At 47.0% G+C, this 16,886-nt stretch overlaps 1 protein-coding gene and 4 non-coding genes across 5 annotated transcripts; all 5 read left to right on the top strand.

Annotated features, from left to right (window-relative positions):
- Window positions 1–3,926: 3,926 nt before the first annotated feature.
- NCL (nucleolin) lies at window positions 3,927–15,502 on the top strand. Its single transcript, XM_024206318.3, has 15 exons — window positions 3,927–4,059; window positions 5,233–5,343; window positions 6,035–6,272; window positions 7,215–7,358; window positions 7,993–8,160; window positions 8,431–8,517; window positions 8,824–8,959; window positions 10,686–10,822; window positions 11,211–11,337; window positions 11,533–11,666; window positions 12,403–12,529; window positions 12,719–12,870; window positions 13,552–13,678; window positions 14,599–14,825; window positions 15,033–15,502. The coding sequence occupies exons 1-15, from the start codon at window positions 4,042–4,044 to the stop codon at window positions 15,113–15,115; spliced, it is 2,016 nt and encodes a 671-aa protein (XP_024062086.1). The 5' UTR covers window positions 3,927–4,041; the 3' UTR covers window positions 15,116–15,502.
- LOC112111069 lies at window positions 8,269–8,348 on the top strand. The gene has a single exon (XR_002908463.1). It is a non-coding gene; the product is annotated as a small nucleolar RNA SNORD20 (small nucleolar RNA).
- On the top strand, window positions 8,686–8,753 carry LOC112111067. The gene has a single exon (XR_002908461.1). It is a non-coding gene; the product is annotated as a small nucleolar RNA SNORD82 (small nucleolar RNA).
- On the top strand, window positions 13,049–13,117 carry LOC112111068. The gene has a single exon (XR_002908462.1). It is a non-coding gene; the product is annotated as a small nucleolar RNA SNORD20 (small nucleolar RNA).
- LOC112111066 lies at window positions 13,867–14,004 on the top strand. The gene has a single exon (XR_002908460.1). It is a non-coding gene; the product is annotated as a small nucleolar RNA SNORA75 (small nucleolar RNA).
- Window positions 15,503–16,886: the final 1,384 nt, after the last annotated feature.

The raw sequence follows: 16,886 nt of genomic DNA on the forward strand, positions 1-16,886 counted from the left end.
CACGCTATCACCAGGAATTCCCTGTGTACCACGGAGCCAAAAACCTGGTAGTGTTGCCATATGAAACTCAGCTTGCCCAAGGTTAAAGGGTGAAATCCGTGAGTATGGACCGGATAGTGAGCTAATTCAGACACATGAAACCTGCTGTATGCAAATCCAGGTATGCCTTTCTCCACTTCTGCAACTATCTAGCTCAGCGGTACTCAGACTTCAGGAGCCAAAGGAGTGATCAACATTACCCAAAAGAGCCAGCCATGTGAATTTTTTCACTTACTATTTTATATGTATATAATGTACATATTATTCTCACAGCAAAATGACTGACCAAATATTATTATTTTATCAACTACAATTGGTTAATAACAAAGTAAAAGCATCCTGATTGGCTAATAAATCACACAGAGCCACATGAGACACATTAAAGAGCCACTTGAAGTTCACAAGCCTCAGTGTGAATATCACTGATCTAGTTGATTGATAGTGATTAGTCGGTATAGACAAGGGCAAATTATATTCAGCATTGTTTGTGGACTGGGGCGGCGAGTTGTATGGGCCCGTGGTGCCCTTGCTCCAGCAAATTCAGGGCCCCAGGGGCACAGCTCCACCAATGTTTGGGGCCGGGTCTCTCCCCCAGCCCTGCCTGCCGCCCCTGCGCGCCTCCCCTGGAGCATCCCCCGGCCCCGCATGCCACCCCTGCACATCTCCCCAAGCATCCCTGCCTCACCTGCGCCCTGGGCAGCAGGTGGCTGCCCCCGGCAGCTCCGCACTGCACTCCCTCGCCGGCCACTGCCGGCTAAGGGAGCGGCGCCGGCAGCAGGCTGACTGCTGTGCCTGTGGAGGGAGGTGGGAAGGAGGCGCAGCAGCATATCAGTCCCCGTCCCCCCCGGCAAGCAATTCCGAGGGGACTTATTCTGTCTGGACCTCCTGAGTAGCAGCCTGGGGCTTGGGTGAGTGTCGTGCTGGGGGGAGGGAGCTCGCTGCTGCCAGTGAGGAGAGGGCTGGGGGGAGTCCTCCTCTCTGGCCCCAGCCCCGGGGCAGCCTGCCTGCTGCACCCCTAAGTTTGAACTCAATCCTGGCCCAGCCCCTCCCCAGAGCCCTCACCCCCCCCAACCCCAACCCTCTGCCCCAGCCCTGAGCCCCCCCCCCTGTGAACCCTCATCCCCGGCCCCACCCCGCAGCCCTCACCCCCGCACCGCAACCCTCTGCCCTACCCTGAACCTGCTCCCACACTCCAAACCCCTCAGCTCCACAATAATCAACAGTGGATAAATTCTTAATAAAGTTACCCAGAAAAAAAGAAGAAAAGGGCAATTCATCAAGTGACGGCCTGAGTTCGACCCCCAGCTCGCAAACTGAAGTTATACAAAAGAAAGATGCGGCAAATCTAAAAGATAAGAGAAGGAGTTTTCATCAATCTTGGCTATCAAGATTTACATGGTTGGAGTCCAATAGCGAATTAGACAGAGCTTTTTGCTTTTGAGGGTTATTGATCCAAGAATGCTGGGTTGTTTCCGTATTCAAAAGAGTATTATACTAAAGTTGATATTCTTAGTTAAATACATTTTTCTTAGGATAGTGATGTTGTGCAATATAGGGAAACTGTTACTTTTCCAGTCCATTTTTACATTATTTTAAAAAATATATATCAGCTTACAAGGCAGGTGTGGGGGTGGGGGTGGGGGACGACTTGGACCCATTCTGGGCACCACCAAAAATCATACAAACCTGCCGCCACTGGTTGTGGGTAAAGTCTACTGGTATCTGAGTTTACCCACCACTTGCTAACATGATGCTGACCACAACTTGTCCGTGTCTGCACTGATGAGTCAGACCAGGCCAGCATCATGCCCCCTAACATAATAGTTAAAAAACATGGTTAAATACAATCTAGTTTCCTAGTAAAGACAAGCCTACGTTGAATTACAGTTTTGCCCTTTCCCCCAGCCTGTAAGTCCCCAGAAAGAATAAAATAATAGTGGCAAAGAAAAGTGTGAACTACTTTCCCCTTCATCTTAAGGGAATGTTAACTATGATTACATTAACTTGATCTGCAAAGCTTTTCTGCGTTTGTCAGCTCATGTGACTCATGGTTCATGAAGATCGACGCCTGCTTTATTATTTTTTGGTCAAAAAACCTGTTTTAATGATTTTTAAATTAAAAATAGAGGCTCTGATGCCCCATCCTGGATAAACCCCAGTGAGAGCGATTTAACTCCAGCCTCTTGCTGATTTAACTGATTAGCATGGTAAGCAGATGCAAAGAGCCTTCCCTTCTCTATCACACTCTCTACATACACGGTAGTTTGGTTAAAGTTGTTACATTGCAGCCTTCCAGTACAGAGTGGGAGGGGAATTAATGTCACAGACGCCGATTACAGTCAGTGACTAATATGTCCGAGGGGGTTGTGATGTCACTCTTTCACAGAAAATGAAGTTATAGGAGCTACTGACACAGCAGGTGTTTTAAGGGTATGTCTACACTTCGAGATGGGGGTGACATTTTATAACGTGAGCTCTTTGAGGCAGGGATTACTCTGTGTTTGAACAGTGCCTAACATAGTGGGGTCGGGACCTCGATTGGTCTCTAGACCCTATCATAATAAACATGATTGATAATGGTAGAGTTGTCAGCTAAAATGTGCTGGATTCGTACTGGTCGGGATGTGACATTTTGGACGGTTTGTACAAAATAGGGTCCAACAACAGCGAAGATCATTTACTGTGTCTAATGGAATCTGTCGTCTGCATATTTTCATGGCTCTTACATTTTGTGCCATTTAAACTCAGGACTGTCTCACTTGCCATTGGAAGTGAGCGGAACCCACGCTCTGGCCTGTGCTCCGCAGGTATGTCTACACTGCAAGTGAAGATGTGATTGTAGCAAGGGTAGGCATAGATTGTAACGCAGATGTGGTGGCACAGGCATCACCACGGACTAGCCTAACCGGGGTGCCGGGGTATGCATTCTGGTTGCTAACCCGTGCCACTCCAGCTACTCTATTGTTCCCCGAGCTAGATTAAAACTAGCACCGGTATGCCTAGCTGTGCTATCACCACACCTTCACGAGCACTGTTGACCTACCCCACAGAAGAGCGAGTGGAATGAGGTAGAAACAGAGTACAGAGGAGCAAGATGGGTAGAGATGGAAGGAAAAGAGATCATGATGAAAAGAGACTGGAAAAGAGAGGTGAAAAGTGGGTATTCTTAAACCCTCACAAACCAAAAGAAAGGGGAAAAACCTTATCCTAAGTAAACATTTGACCCTGAAAAGGGATCCATGCCTCAGGCGCTACAAAGTCTGCGAGGATCTTTGCTATTGACTTTACGTGTAAGGAACTCAGATACCATGGTGCTGGGCAGCAGGATAAAAGAGATCGTAGATCGGGGAAGAAACCACCCTCTCCAACCCATCACCAGCCCAAGTCCCCCTGGCATAATTCCATCTATCCCAGTCCTGTCCCCAGGGCTGGGTGGTCCCATGGCCAGACCCCCAGGGCTAGGCTGATCTCCAGCCCCAGGCGGGTCCCGGCTCCCGACCCCCAGCCAAGCCATGGGGTAATGTAACGACCCCTCTGACGCCCTCTCCCCTGAGGCCCCAGGTGCACGTGGTTTTCCTGGAGCCACGTGCTGCGCTGCTCCTTTACCAGCCCCCCCATCCGAACCCCATCGGAGCGCAGCCGCCTATTGGATACATTGCCCCTTCTCCCCAGCGGGCACGACCTCTCGCTGTAACGCGCGCTCCAATTGGTCAGTGGCAGCCCCGCGCCCATTGGTGCGTATTCCGCACTCGGAGACCGGTGATTGGGCGACTTTTGGGCGGGCGGGCGGAGCTAACCGCGACGCGGGCAGGGGTTGGTCCGGCGGGGCGAAGGGGGGCGGGACAAAGCATAAGCTGGGGGGAGGTTGGGGGGAGGGGCGGCGCTCTCACTCTTTCGCTTCAGTCCAGGGCACAGTCGAGTCGCTGCTCCCGGCGCTGCCTGTCGCACACGGACCCAACCGACCCGGACCGCGCGCCGGCCCGTGACGCCCCCGCCGCCATCATGGTGAAGATCGCCAAGGTGGGGCCCGCGGAGAGCGCGAGGCGGGGAGGGGCGCGCGCCTGCCGCGGCCAGGCCCCAGCCCGGGGAACGGAGGGCCCGAGGCGGAGCCTTCCAGGCCCCATCCTTGAGAGGGGAGAGCGGCGGCGGCCAGGCCCCCATCGGCTCGCGGTGCCGGGGGGCGGTTTCGCGGCTCCCTGAGGGGCGGTGGTTTCTAATCCCCCCACCCCCGAAGCCAGCAGGTTTCGCGCGGCCGCTCCCAGCCCCCGAGGCCGGGTGCCGCATCCCGGCTCCGCGACGGGCCGCAGGACTCGGGGCGGTTTCTAGGCCTCTTTCCGGCCGTGGGGGGGAGGGTTTCTAGGCTCCCCTCGGGGCTCGCGACGGAAGCTAGAGGGTCGGGGCGCGCGCGCGGAGGAGGGGGCGGGGCCGGCGGCTCGCGCTGCCGGCTGGGAAGGCCTCAGGCTGCGTGCGCCGCGTGGGGGGGGGGCGGCCACGTGGTGTCTCCGGAGCAGCAAGCACGCGGCGCGGGCCTGGCTGTCCCACATGGTGCAAGGCCCTTTGTCGAGTCCTCCCGGGGCTCGGGCGGGCAGGGGAAGCGCTTGAGCGCTTGGACTTTCCGCGGCCTGGTCGCAGCGCTGACGGCGCCTCCACGAGGCGGGTGGGGGCTCTTCGATCAGCCTGGCTCTGTGTGGGCGGGAGGAAAGTCAGGTTTTAGGCGTGTCTTTCCATAGGAGAGGGATGACCCCCCCCCCTTTCCCCATCGCTCTGCTTGATTAAAGGTCTGCACGTGTATTAACGTTACAGACTGAGCAGGTTCCGGAAGAGCTCCGCGTGGGACAGAAGTTGGTCCAATAAAAGACATTCCCTCACTCACCCTGTGTCTCAGGTTCACGCGCAGGCATTTTAGAGGATCTGAAAAACGTGTTGGTCACTGCCGGAGTCATGATGCAGTGGCACGATGCAGTGTGACAAGGACCAGCAGATTTCTAAATTTGATATGAAAGTAGTGGTGCCATGCAGTTGTATTAATTGTGTGTGGAAGCACAATTTGGAAACAGTTTGGCTAAAATGGGATTTGGCTTACTATTTTACGGCTTTGGTGTGTTTTACATTCTTTTATAGACATTTTTGTAAACTGGAAGATTAAAGGGGTGAACTTTAATGTATCTTCATATTTCACATCTCTTCTTTAAGAATCCGAAAAATCAAGCCAAACAGAAAAAAGTGGCTCCTCCTCCCCCAAAGGATGTAGAAGATAGTGAGGAGGAGGACTCCTCAGAGGAAGAGGACAGCAGTGAGGAAGAGGTGATCATTTTACATCTGGATTTTTTTTTTGCTCCATGTTACTTTGGGAACAAATTATTCATTTGGGAAACACAACCCAGAAGCCTTCGGTGAATGAAATAGGGGAATAAATGCAATAAGTGATATGAGAATACCGTAAGTGATGAGACAAGGAACTAGCATTAGCAAGTAGATTTTTTGAGTGTAGCTAAATAACTTTCAAATGTGGCACTGTAAAGGTTTGTCTGTTGCGGAAAGGCTGGCTTCTTGAACACTAAACTAATTGTATTCTCCTTTCTATTCCTCTCCCATAAAGATAGGGAAGAATACGCAAATTAGCTAACTGGGCATTTCATCAGAAACCAAGTAGTTCTGTCAAAAAGGGCACCTATTAATACTCAGCTCTTACCAAGGGTTCTTAATGGTGGTTTCTTTTTATACTTGGTAAACCCACCCCCTCCAGATGTCCTAGTTGTGGAGGCAGAGAGGGGCCAAAAACAGGTGTAGAGGTGGCAGAAGTTCATATGTAGTAGGGAGATTTCTTATATATGTAAACGAGGGACAGTCCTTTGGTTCCCGGTGAGCTAGTTTGGTCATGCAGCCTTTCTAGGCACTCCAGCAGAGAGGCTAGTTGGATGAATGGTTGTGGTGGGTTTAATTTGATCTAATTTAGGAGTTGTGTACACTCATTTGACTTGTCTGTTTCTCTAAGGTTGTTCCTCAGAAGAAAGTGGTAACACCAAAAGCAGCAGTTACACCTGGCAAAAAGGCTGCCACTCCAGCCAAGAAGGTAGTTGCCACTCCAGCCAAGAAGGTAGTTGCCACTCCAGCCAAGAAGGCAGTTGCCACTTCAGCCAAAGGAGCTAAGAATGGAAAAAATGCGAAGAAAAAAGACATGGAAGAGGAGGAGGAGGATGACGACAACAGTGAGGAGGATGAAGATGACTCTGGCAAGTCAAAATTCACTTTTCTGTTAAATGCTTTGCCATCATTGAACAAAATTACCTCAACCTGAATAGCTCCTATATGTCCATATCACAACCAGTGTGCAGTTCAGCACAACTGGCAGTTTTTCGTCCAATGAGGCACAGGGTTTGTATAGCAAAGGTAGGGAGTAGAGAGGTCAGCACTAAGTTAAAGTAGCAGAGCTGTTTGGGGGAAGCTTGCATGGGCTCCCTGTCGTGCATGGTTCAAGCCATTGATTAATTTAGCAACATCTCAGAGTACATTTCTTGAGCAAACCTGAATTAACAGTATAAATCAGGGGTGGGCAAACTTTTTGGCCCGAGAGCCACATCTGGGTGGGGAAATTGTATGCAGGGCCATAAATGTAGGGCTGGGGTAGGGGATTGAAGTGCGGTGTATGGGAAGGGGGTGCAGTGTGCAGGAGGGGGCAAGGTCTTGGGGTGCAGGAGGGGTTTGGGCTGTGGGCTCCGGCCCGGCACTGCTTACCTCGAGAGGCTCTGGGGTGGCAGCGATGCTAAGGCAGTCTCCCTGCCTTCCCTGGCCCTGCACCACTCCCGGATGTGGCCAGCATGCCTGGCAGTGGCTTGTGGGGTCGGGCAGGTGGCTCCACCGTGTGCCACCCTTGCCTGTGGGTACCACCCCTGAAGCTCCCATTGGCCGCAGTTCCCCATTTCCGGCCAGTGGGAGCTGTGGGGGGACAGTGCCTCCAGGCGAGGGCAGCATACGGAGCCCGCTGCTCCCGTCCCCAGGGGCCGCAGGAACGTGGTGCCGACCGCATCTGGGAGCAGCCCGGGGCTGGCAATCCCGCGGGCCGGATTGAAAGCCCTGACTGGCCGAATCCGGCCCGCAGGCTGTAGTTTGCCCTCCCCTGGTATAAATGCTCATTTATAGCATGCAGACTAGTGAGTGATAAACTCTTCTTACAGATGAGTCTGAGGAGGAAGTAGCAATGCCTGTGACGCCTGCAGTCAAAAAGCCTGTACTGGCAAAACCTGTGGCAGTATCTGCAAAACATGAATCTGACGATGAGGATGACGACGATGAGGAAGATGATGATGAGGAAGACGATGGTGTGTAGGCTACACTGGTTATGGGAAGGCTTAGAGTATATAATTTTGATCATTATAAAACGCACAAGTTTTTAGTTGGCTTGAACCCACAGAGGCTGACATGGCACTAATAATGTACTGAGCTCTTTGTATTATTGAAACTAGTTTGCTTGCCTATTTCACATACGGCAGATCTGATTTTATAAGGTCATTGATGCGTACAAATAAAACTAAGGAGTGTGTTGGAGTTTAACAATTATTTCCTATTGCTGCTTTCTGTGGGCGCTTGTTATTACCATCAGTAGTGTCCAGTAGGTAGTAATATTAGAGTAGCACTTTAGGATACGTCTACACTGCAATAAAACGTCCACGGCTGGTCTGTGTCAGCTGACTCGGGCCTGCCACAGGTGTTTCACTGCAGTGTAGACATAGGCTAAGAGACCTCAGTCATGTCCAGGATCCAGTTGTGTTAAGCACTGTAAAACACACATTGAGTCCCTGCCCCAAAGAGCTTGCCAACTGAAATGGACAAGACGAAAGAGTGAGAAGCATGGCCCATTTTACCAGAGGGGAAATGAGGGTGGTGGAGATTCCTTGCTCAGTTGCACAGAAATTGAACCATTCCCAAGAAAGATTGTTTGCTTTGATGTTTCAGACTCTGAAGTTGAGGCAATGGACACAACCCCAGCAAAAGGAAAGAAAGCTACTCCAGTGAAAGCTGTTCCAATGAAAGCAAAGGCAGACTCTGAGGATGATGATGAGGACGACGACGATGAAGATGAGGACGATGATGAGGATGACGACGATGATGATGAAGAGGAAGGTGAGCTGAATGTTCTATTCTTGTGTAAATCCCTGCTGCTTAGTAATACACAGAACTCATCTATAGCAGCAGTAGGTAAGAAGTGTGTCCAACCCTGTCTTCCAAAGCTGGAACTGATGAACACTCACTGAAATGATGTGAGGAAAATCACAATGAAAGTTTCTCAAGATAGTCAAGTACTGATCCAGCATGACGGAGGGTGGGGGTGTCACTGGATGCCTTGCTTATTTTTATTCTAAGATCCTTCTAATGTATTTTCCTGTACCACAGAATCTGTGAAGGAAGTTCCTGGAAAACGAAAGAAGGAAATGCCCAAGCAAAAAAGTGTTCCAGAAGCCAAGAAAAAGAAAACTGAAGGTATGTAGTGTGGTGCAGCCTGAAATGTGAGTGCAGCTAAAGTCAAGGCTTCCCTTACTGCAGTGCTCCAGAGAGAATGTTCAAAATTTCTTCATTTAATGTGGGAAGGTACTAGCTGGGGAACTTGCAGTATGGGGTTTGAATCTTTGGCTTTTATATGGTGCTACCAGCACAAATGATGAATACTAGGGACTTAATACTGAAGTCTGATGTGACTTTGATATAAACTGATGTGCCGTACTCCTAAATTGCTTCCAATTTGGTCATCCTTTAATTTGCCTAATTGAATTTCACTTTTTCTTAAAGAAACTGCTTCAGCTTTCTCTCTGTTCATGGGAAACTTGAATGCCAGCAAGGACTATGAGGAACTGAAGACTGCTATCAAGGAGTTCTTTGGCAAAAAAGACCTTCCAGTTCTGCAAGTCAGAATTGGTGGTTCCAAGTAAGCTCTTCACTATAATTCTGCTGCCACTTTCTCTTCATATTAAGCTGTAAACTACTGGCACAATTAGGAGGCATAACTGGGACAAACAAAATGTTTAAGTGAACACTGGATAGTATGTGGAACTGTTTAGACCAAGTTCAGCCTTATGCTATTCTGAACAAGGTGAAGCACTTCCTCTCAGGACTGGTAACTGCTTCAGGCAGCATGTCCATACCAAAGAGGAAGGCTGCAGGGTTCATTTTATGTAATTTACGTACAGCCCTTTTTTGGGCAGCTGAGTCTAAGCTATTCTACTTTCTAAAGAGCTATTTTTTGAGTGTCTTGGGGGCAATTTGGTTTCATTTTTCTGAAAATATTTAGTGCTGAACAGCTAATTCTTACTCGTTCTGTGACTTGGGTAAGTGTGTCCATTTGGCAGATGTTGAAAGAGGTTAAGTGACCCTCCTGGGGAGGCACAGGAAACCTGTCATGATTTGAATTCAGGACTGCTTTAAAGACATAAACCAGCATACCTTGTAGCTGAGATGCAACTCGTCTTGATGCATTTGGATCTCTAAATTTGAGTTCCAGTCTGAAAACTTGCTGTCTTAGCAATATGATAGATTCCTTGTTGAGGAGCACAGCTCTTCTGACTACCCTATGGGCTGGTCCACACTAACCCCCCAGTTCGAACTAAGAATAACGTAGCTGAAGTCGAAGTATCTTAGTTCGAACTACAAGGTACTTACCGCGGGTCCACACGCGGCAGGCAGGCTCCCCCGTCGACTCCGCATACTCCTCTCGTGGAGCAGGAGTACCGGTGTCGACGGCGAGCACTTCCAGGATCGATTTATCGCGTCTTGTCTAGACGCGATAAATCGATCCCAGAAGATCGATTGCTTACCGCCGGACCCGGAGGTAAGTATAGACCTACCCTTAGTTGTGTAAGGTTTATATTTTAATGGCTTCCACTGTAAAGCTGCTTCAATCGTTAACTCTTTTTTTTTTTTTGAAGACAGCTCTTAGGGTATGTGTACACTGCACTCTAAGGCTTTGTCTACACTGGACTTTCGTCGGCAACGCTTCTGTTGTTCAGTGGTGGGGAAAAAAACACACCCAACCCCACCCCATCCCCAATGATAAAAGTTTTGCCGGCCAAAAGTACCGATGTGAACAGCTACGGCCGCTCGTTGGGGGTGGGAGTTTTTTTTTTGGTCGGGAGAACTGTCTCCTGCCAACAAACAGCGGCTATGCTGCGTGCCTTTTAGCGACACAGCTGTGTCACTAAAAGGTGAGTAGTGTAGACATAACCTAAGTCCAGCCCTGATTCAGTTTTGAGCCCAAGTCCCCTTTCCATCCACACACACATCAGTCTGACTCGTATCAGCAAGCAAGCAGGACTTCGATCCTAGGGGGGCCCCACTGTGATTCCTGTCTAAGCCCTTGTCATTTTGCAGTGTGGATGCAGCTCTAAGCTGCAGGCCCAAGTCAAGAGATCTGTGCAGTGCAGGGTGGGTGTATTAGCATGGCTGTGAGACCTGAGTCCGGCAATCGTAGGCTCAGGTTTATAGTGCAGTGTGGATGCTCAAGCGTGGGTTTGGAAACATCAGCTCCATAAGCTTGGGTTGCACAGACCATGGTTTATAATTCAGTGTAGACATATCCTTATTGACCACACTTCCACAATGTGTTCTGACACTAACGCCAAAGTTCAGTGTAGATATTAAAGTCTTCCTTCTTTCAGGCGGTTTGGCTATGTAGATTTCTCATCAGCTGAGGATCTGGATAAATCCCTGGAATTTAATGGAAAGAAATTCATGGGTTTGGAAATCAAACTGGAGAAAGCAAGGAGTAAAGAAATCATTAAAGAAACAAAGAAAGGTATGAAAAAGAACGAAAGTTAGTTATCTGCTAGATTTCCAGGTAATGCATCTTGTCATGTTAAGCAAGCCAGTGACTGACTGACTCTGCTACTGGCCTGTTCGGTTTGATGATTGTAGGAATACCTGCAGAAATGGTTAATGTATTAATGATCTGGATTGTGTTTGGGGGAATGTTCATATTACCAGCATGTGGTAAAGATATTTCTACTTTTGGATGTAAAGCCCTTAATGTGTAAAATTATAACTGTTCCTGGCACAAATATAAAATATCAACTTGACTTGTGTTTTGGTGATATAATTGAATTACTTTGGTTTTCCTGGTGCTGGCATTTTGTTCAATGTGGTACAGTGTACTAGAGAATCTTAATTTTTTTGTCTTTCTGTAGAGAGAGATGCTAGAACACTCTTTGTTAAGAATCTGCCTTACCGTATAACTCAGGATGAATTGAGAGAAGTATTTGAAGAAGCGCTAGAAATCAGGCTAGTGGCTGGCAAGGACGGGAGCAGTAAAGGGTATGTAGTTGTGATAGTTTAGGTTTTTTTCCCAGGCATGCGTTGCCTTTTTAATGTAGACTGATGTCTTTTTGCTAATTAGAAAAGTGAAATTAAATACTTGTCCTGAAAGCATTATTTGGGTTTTAGCTTTTTGTGCTTATTCAACACTCCTCAAAGAAACAGCTTGTTCATCTGCTGTCTTTACTGTTTTAGGATTGCCTATGTAGAGTTTAAAACAGAAGCTGAGGCAGACAAGGCACTAGAGGAGAAGCAGGGCACTGAAATCGAGGGACGTGCCATCATCTTAGACTACACAGGAGAGAAGAGCCATCAAGAGACACAAAAAGGTATTTATACAGCACTATGATGTGCTAAAGGTACCTGATAGCCAATCCACAGATCAGCTTTACCAAGACAGGGGATAGGTAGGCTGTGATGCGATCACAAGCAAATCAGAGCGGTTCACAGGGAATCCTTTGTATTTCTTCCTCTTTTCTTTCTACTTTCAATCCCATACGCTTCATGCCATCTTATATAGTTATAAAATATCACAATGGCTACCATTCTAATTTGCATATTAGTGGGAAAGAGGTCCATCAGTTCAGACTTGAGTCAACCTGCCCCTATCATGCTGGGCCTTGTGAAACAAGTACCTTCATTCTCTAGACCTTGACCTAAAGAGAGAGAGAGAGTGTTCATTGGTGAATATTCTTGGATTTGAGGATTTGTTTTGAAGGCTGTTAATCCAGCAGCACCTGGCACAAAGGAGCACTTAAACCATTCTTAAATCCTTCTGGAGTTTTAAGTTACACAGCAATTCTCCAGTTCTGAACAATCTAACTAGTCCAGGTACCAATTACCCTGACATACAATACACTAGATGCCAATTAAGCCTATGAAGGTTATTAGTTTGTGCTTGGGAGTCTACCTTGTGCACGGTGACCTGAAGCAGATACCGTAGTGGAGCAAAGATCCATAATCCTGAAAATACCCCATTCCCTCTTGCTCCTAAAAGCTCTGTTGGTTTAGTTCGGAAAAGTCTGTAAATGTGCAGTTCTAAGTTGTCTTTCTCTTTCCTGATAGGTGGAGAGTCAAAGACCCTAATTGTGAACAACCTCTCCTACAATGCAACAGAAGAATCTCTTCAAGAACTGTTTGAAAAAGCCTCTGCTATCAGGATGCCACAGAATAACCAGGGCAAGCCTAAAGGGTGTGTAAGAGGAGTTGTATTTCCTTCTTCTTCCCACCCCCCCACCCCCAAAAAAAAACCTAATGAAACCTTAAGTGATCCAGCCCTGTAGTAAAGATTTGAATATTGGCAGCATGACTTGTTTCATGCTATTTAGGACCCATATGGGAACAAGTCTCCAGTCTGATCTGAATCTTTCTCTCCACCTAGATATGCGTTCATCGAATTTTCCACAGTTGAAGATGCTAAGGAAGCTTTGAATTCCTGTAACAACACAGAAATTGAAGGCAGAACAATCCGACTGGAATTCAGCGCACCAGCCGGACAGAAAGGCAGTGGTAACTCCAGAGGAGGATTTAGTCGTAAGTGCCCTGGGCTTTATCCTGACCTACAGAGGTTTTGAGACTTTGATTCAGCTATAATTCATGTACACTTAATTCTGTTCCCCAAAAATCATTTGACGTGGACAAATGGTGTGGAAAAGACCTGCTTCTCAGATGCTAGGAACAGTGAACAGCAGCAAGAGTTAAGTTTAAGAGGTGGATATGATGACTGAGATACTGATGAAATAATCTCAAAATTCCTTTGGATAGTAAAGTACTGATCAAGCTGTGTTAGTTATGATTATGCCGTCATGACTGAACTTGTTTTTTGTGAGCATTTCTGTTGTCTAACAGGACAAGTTTTTTCCAAGGTCAGAAACAAGGGCGGGGGAATGTCTTGGCATAAGTTGCTAATATCTTTCCCTCTTTTAAAATCTTGAAACAAAAACACCTTAGCTGTTTGCATGTCAGTCACTTCAATGTTTTTGGCCTTTCTATTTTTGTAGTTGTGGCCCAGGAAAGCAACCTTATAATGTTGGTGTAGATAATGGTTTTTATCTGACATCTCAAATTAGTCCACAATGTTCAACTGGCTAATGTCTCCTTTGTTAACATAAAAGGGCTTGATGTATGCGTGGCTGGGAACCTGGCTCACGTATCTTACTTAAGGCAGAAACTTTACAAAAGTGGTTGATCTGAAAATGGATTCTCTTTGTTTAGAACAAACCAAAACGCTGTTTGTCAAAGGCCTTTCTGAGGACACCACAGAGGAGACGTTGAGGGATTCGTTTGAGGGTTCTGTCAATGCCAGAATAGTCATGGACAGAGACACTGGCTCATCCAAAGGGTATGTTAAATTCTAATCTGGAGATGGTATAATTCACTTCCTGCTGGAAGAGGTCTAGATTAATCAATTGAAATCCTAACTGACCTCAAATTGGCGTTAATAACATTGGCAACTAGTTGCTAAGAGGAAACAGGCGTACAATCTTGGATATTCTATTACACCTGTGAACAGTAAAGGTGTAACAGCCTCCCTTCTCAATGAGCTCCTTCCTGCCGTAAAATCAGTGGCAGCCTATGGATTCGCACGAGAAGAAAATTAAGTGCTCAGTGCTGGCATATTCACCTTCTGGCTTTAGATGAGTGATTAGCCAAGGCTGTGGGACACTGGATGTGTGTTCTTGTGTAACAAGCTGTGCTTAGTCCCGTGAATGGCCATGAAAAATGGTGGTGTAGATCTTCTGCTCTGACTGCCAGTGGGCCAATATTAATAGTGCAGACAGATCCTCCATGATGAGGTTTTATACTCTGCTGCTCCCTCCTCGCCCAGTAGCTCATACAGTTTATTAAATTGAGCCTCTTATGGGATATTTAAATGTTACAGCTTTGATCGCTGGGCTGACATTAGACACACAGGAATTTGGACTGAAGGTGTTGTGAAGAAGCAGCATAGTATGGAACTTGCAGCAAGAGTGCTAAAAGTAAAGGAGGCAATGAGCAGGTTACACAAATAATGCACATTTAAAGTTGGCATGGTGTTAACAAGCTAGAACTTTGAAAGACTAAAGCTTATAGGATGGTGGGAAGCCAAATACAGTGGAAACACCACCCCTTCTCCTCCCTCTCCCCCCGCGTGTTCTCTTTTTAAATGCATACGTTACGGTGTAGCTCTTCAGTATGTGTGGTATTCTGGTGAAGGGTGGAACTGCTGCGTGGCTCACTTCAGTGGAAGGTGAACTCTTGTCTTTTCACTACCTTGCATAGATTTGGGTTTGTGGACTTCAACTGCCCAGAAGATGCTAAAGCAGCTAAAGAAGCTATGGAGGATGGAGAGATCGATGGAAACAAAGTGACCCTTGACTATGCCAAGCCCAAGGGTGATGGTCAGCGTGGTGGTGGATTTGGCGGTGGATTTGGCGGACGCGGAGGAAGAGGAGGACGGGGTGGCAGAGGTGGATTCGGTGGACGGGGTGGCGGCAGAGGATTTGGAGGTACGAAGAAAGTATAACCAAAGCTTAGCATATTATCGATTTCGGTCTTTGATTTATCTAAAATGTTGCCTGACTAATCCCAGGCCAGGCACATACTTTCAGATTCTCAGAGGTGGCACATTAGAATACTGATGTGCTGTCCATGTACTAACTTCTGAGTCAGGCTAAACGCAACGTTGGTTCCTAATCTCTTCAATTTCCTTCCAGGTAGAGGAGGTGGCTTCCGGGGAGGCAGAGGAGGAGGAGGAGAACACAAGCCACAAGGGAAGAAGATAAAATTTGATGACTAAGCGTTCCCTTTTCCTTCCTTCCCCTGCTATCTGAAAGGACTCTGGGGTTTTTATTCTGTCACCTTGTTTTGACACGGAGCCTTCTGAGGACATTCCAAGATGCAAAGCAGTACTGTGAGCCACTTGGGAAAAGTAACTATCATTTCAAAGAGAGCGGCAGCTTGACTGCCTGGCTATTCAAGTGAACTTTTTAAAGAAATGAGTGCTAGATGTGGGAGTTTCCCCTTGTCTGTGAGTTGTCTTGAATTTATAACGTTTTACCCCATGTACAAAAATATTTTTTTCCCTATAAATTTCCGTAGGTTTTTTGCTGTAAAAATGCAGACCGTTTTATCATTTTTGTGCTTCGGCACCCTGTCTCAGACAGATTAAAGGGCCTGAACTGGTGCATGTCTTCCTGCCATTCTTCATCAAGTGCTGATGAGTGAGCAATCTGGGACAGGAAAGCAAGCACGCTCTAGATTAGAGCCCTGCGTGGGACTAGTGTAGGATTCCTGCAGCGGGACTGGGATCCTGCAGGACCCGCTGTCATCATAACAAGAGTTAAAAAATAATCCCATGCAGGGCTCTACTCTGGATGGACATTTGAACCTGTTTATATGTAGCAGTACTAGTTTGTCTAAGATCTCTGCTGTGCCACCTCTTGTTATTCAAAGAGTGCGCACTCTAACTCACCATAAAACGGCTGTTCCAAATCCCATTCCTGTGCTCGCAAGCCTCCAAAATTGCGAGTTGCTGTTTGGAAAGCATATAGCAGCTCCGTATATAGGATCACTCTGATGGCAGGATGGACAGGTCTAAGATTTAAAAACTACTGCCTGTGAAAGAGGGTGGAGGGAAATACGATATTAAGGCTTGGGCAATCATTTAAGGAAAAATAAAAAAAAAGCCCCCTACATTCCTGATGTGAAAGGGCCCAGCGGTGTTAAATGCCCAGATCACTTGCTTTAGCTCTGTGCCCCATATGTTGTAGTCAGAGTTACAGAATCTAAACTCATAAATGAAAGTTTCTAGCCCTCTTGGTTAGGAAGAAAACCTAAATATATACTGATGGAACTTTGTCTTCCCAAAACATTAACCAGCTTCATTGCTTTAGTTCTAACTAATGCCTTATATGCATGTCTGTTTTATTGCTACCTGATGTATATGGGGCTGGGAATTAGGACTTCCTGCCTGGAGGGAAATGTGGAGGAAAGGAAGAAAGGAAACCCGTGTCTGCTCCCATGACTCAAGTAAACATTTCACTAAACAAAGCTTGACCAGCTAGACAGAGCACATCAATTACACAAATCCGACTGTTCCAAGTTTACATGTCATGTAGTAATTAAGCTAACTGTCTAATGGAATATATCAAAACAGACAAGTCAGGGAGAATTTTGAGGTTTCCTGAAAGATGCTATTCTCTAAAGTAACAAAACTCCAAGAAGTATGAGCCTGCCACTTCTGTCAGTAAGTCTAATTCCTGCTGTAGACGCTTATTCGAACATATGTCATGGATCTCTTACCTTCTCCAGATGGTGTGCATAACAAGTCATCCTTTATATTCCTTTGAATGCCAAGCTGATAGAGCTGAACTGTGTCTGCCTGACACTAGACAGTGGTGAAATGACTGATGTAATTTTGTAGTATGGCAGTGTGTAGAGGCCCCATCAGGGATTGTGGAGCCATTGTATTGGGCACAGGATGGAGTAAAACTACAGCTATTCCAAAGTGTTTAACATCTGCATAGATAGAGACAGGCTGGGAGAAGGAAATCCCCATCTAGAGCTGG

Source organism: Terrapene carolina, unplaced genomic scaffold (assembly GCF_002925995.2).
Source record: "Terrapene carolina triunguis isolate 2854851 unplaced genomic scaffold, T_m_triunguis-2.0 Scaffold88, whole genome shotgun sequence".
In the NCBI taxonomy this organism is placed as follows: domain Eukaryota; kingdom Metazoa; phylum Chordata; order Testudines; family Emydidae; genus Terrapene; species Terrapene triunguis.

Excerpts from the sequence above, each read along its gene's own strand:
- NCL (XM_024206318.3), top strand. Across the intron at positions 6,273-7,214 it reads GGAGGATGAAGATGACTCTG|ATGAGTCTGAGGAGGAAGTA; the intron begins GCAAGTCAAAAT and ends CTCTTCTTACAG. Across the intron at positions 7,359-7,992 it reads TGATGATGAGGAAGACGATG|ACTCTGAAGTTGAGGCAATG; the intron begins GTGTGTAGGCTA and ends TTGATGTTTCAG.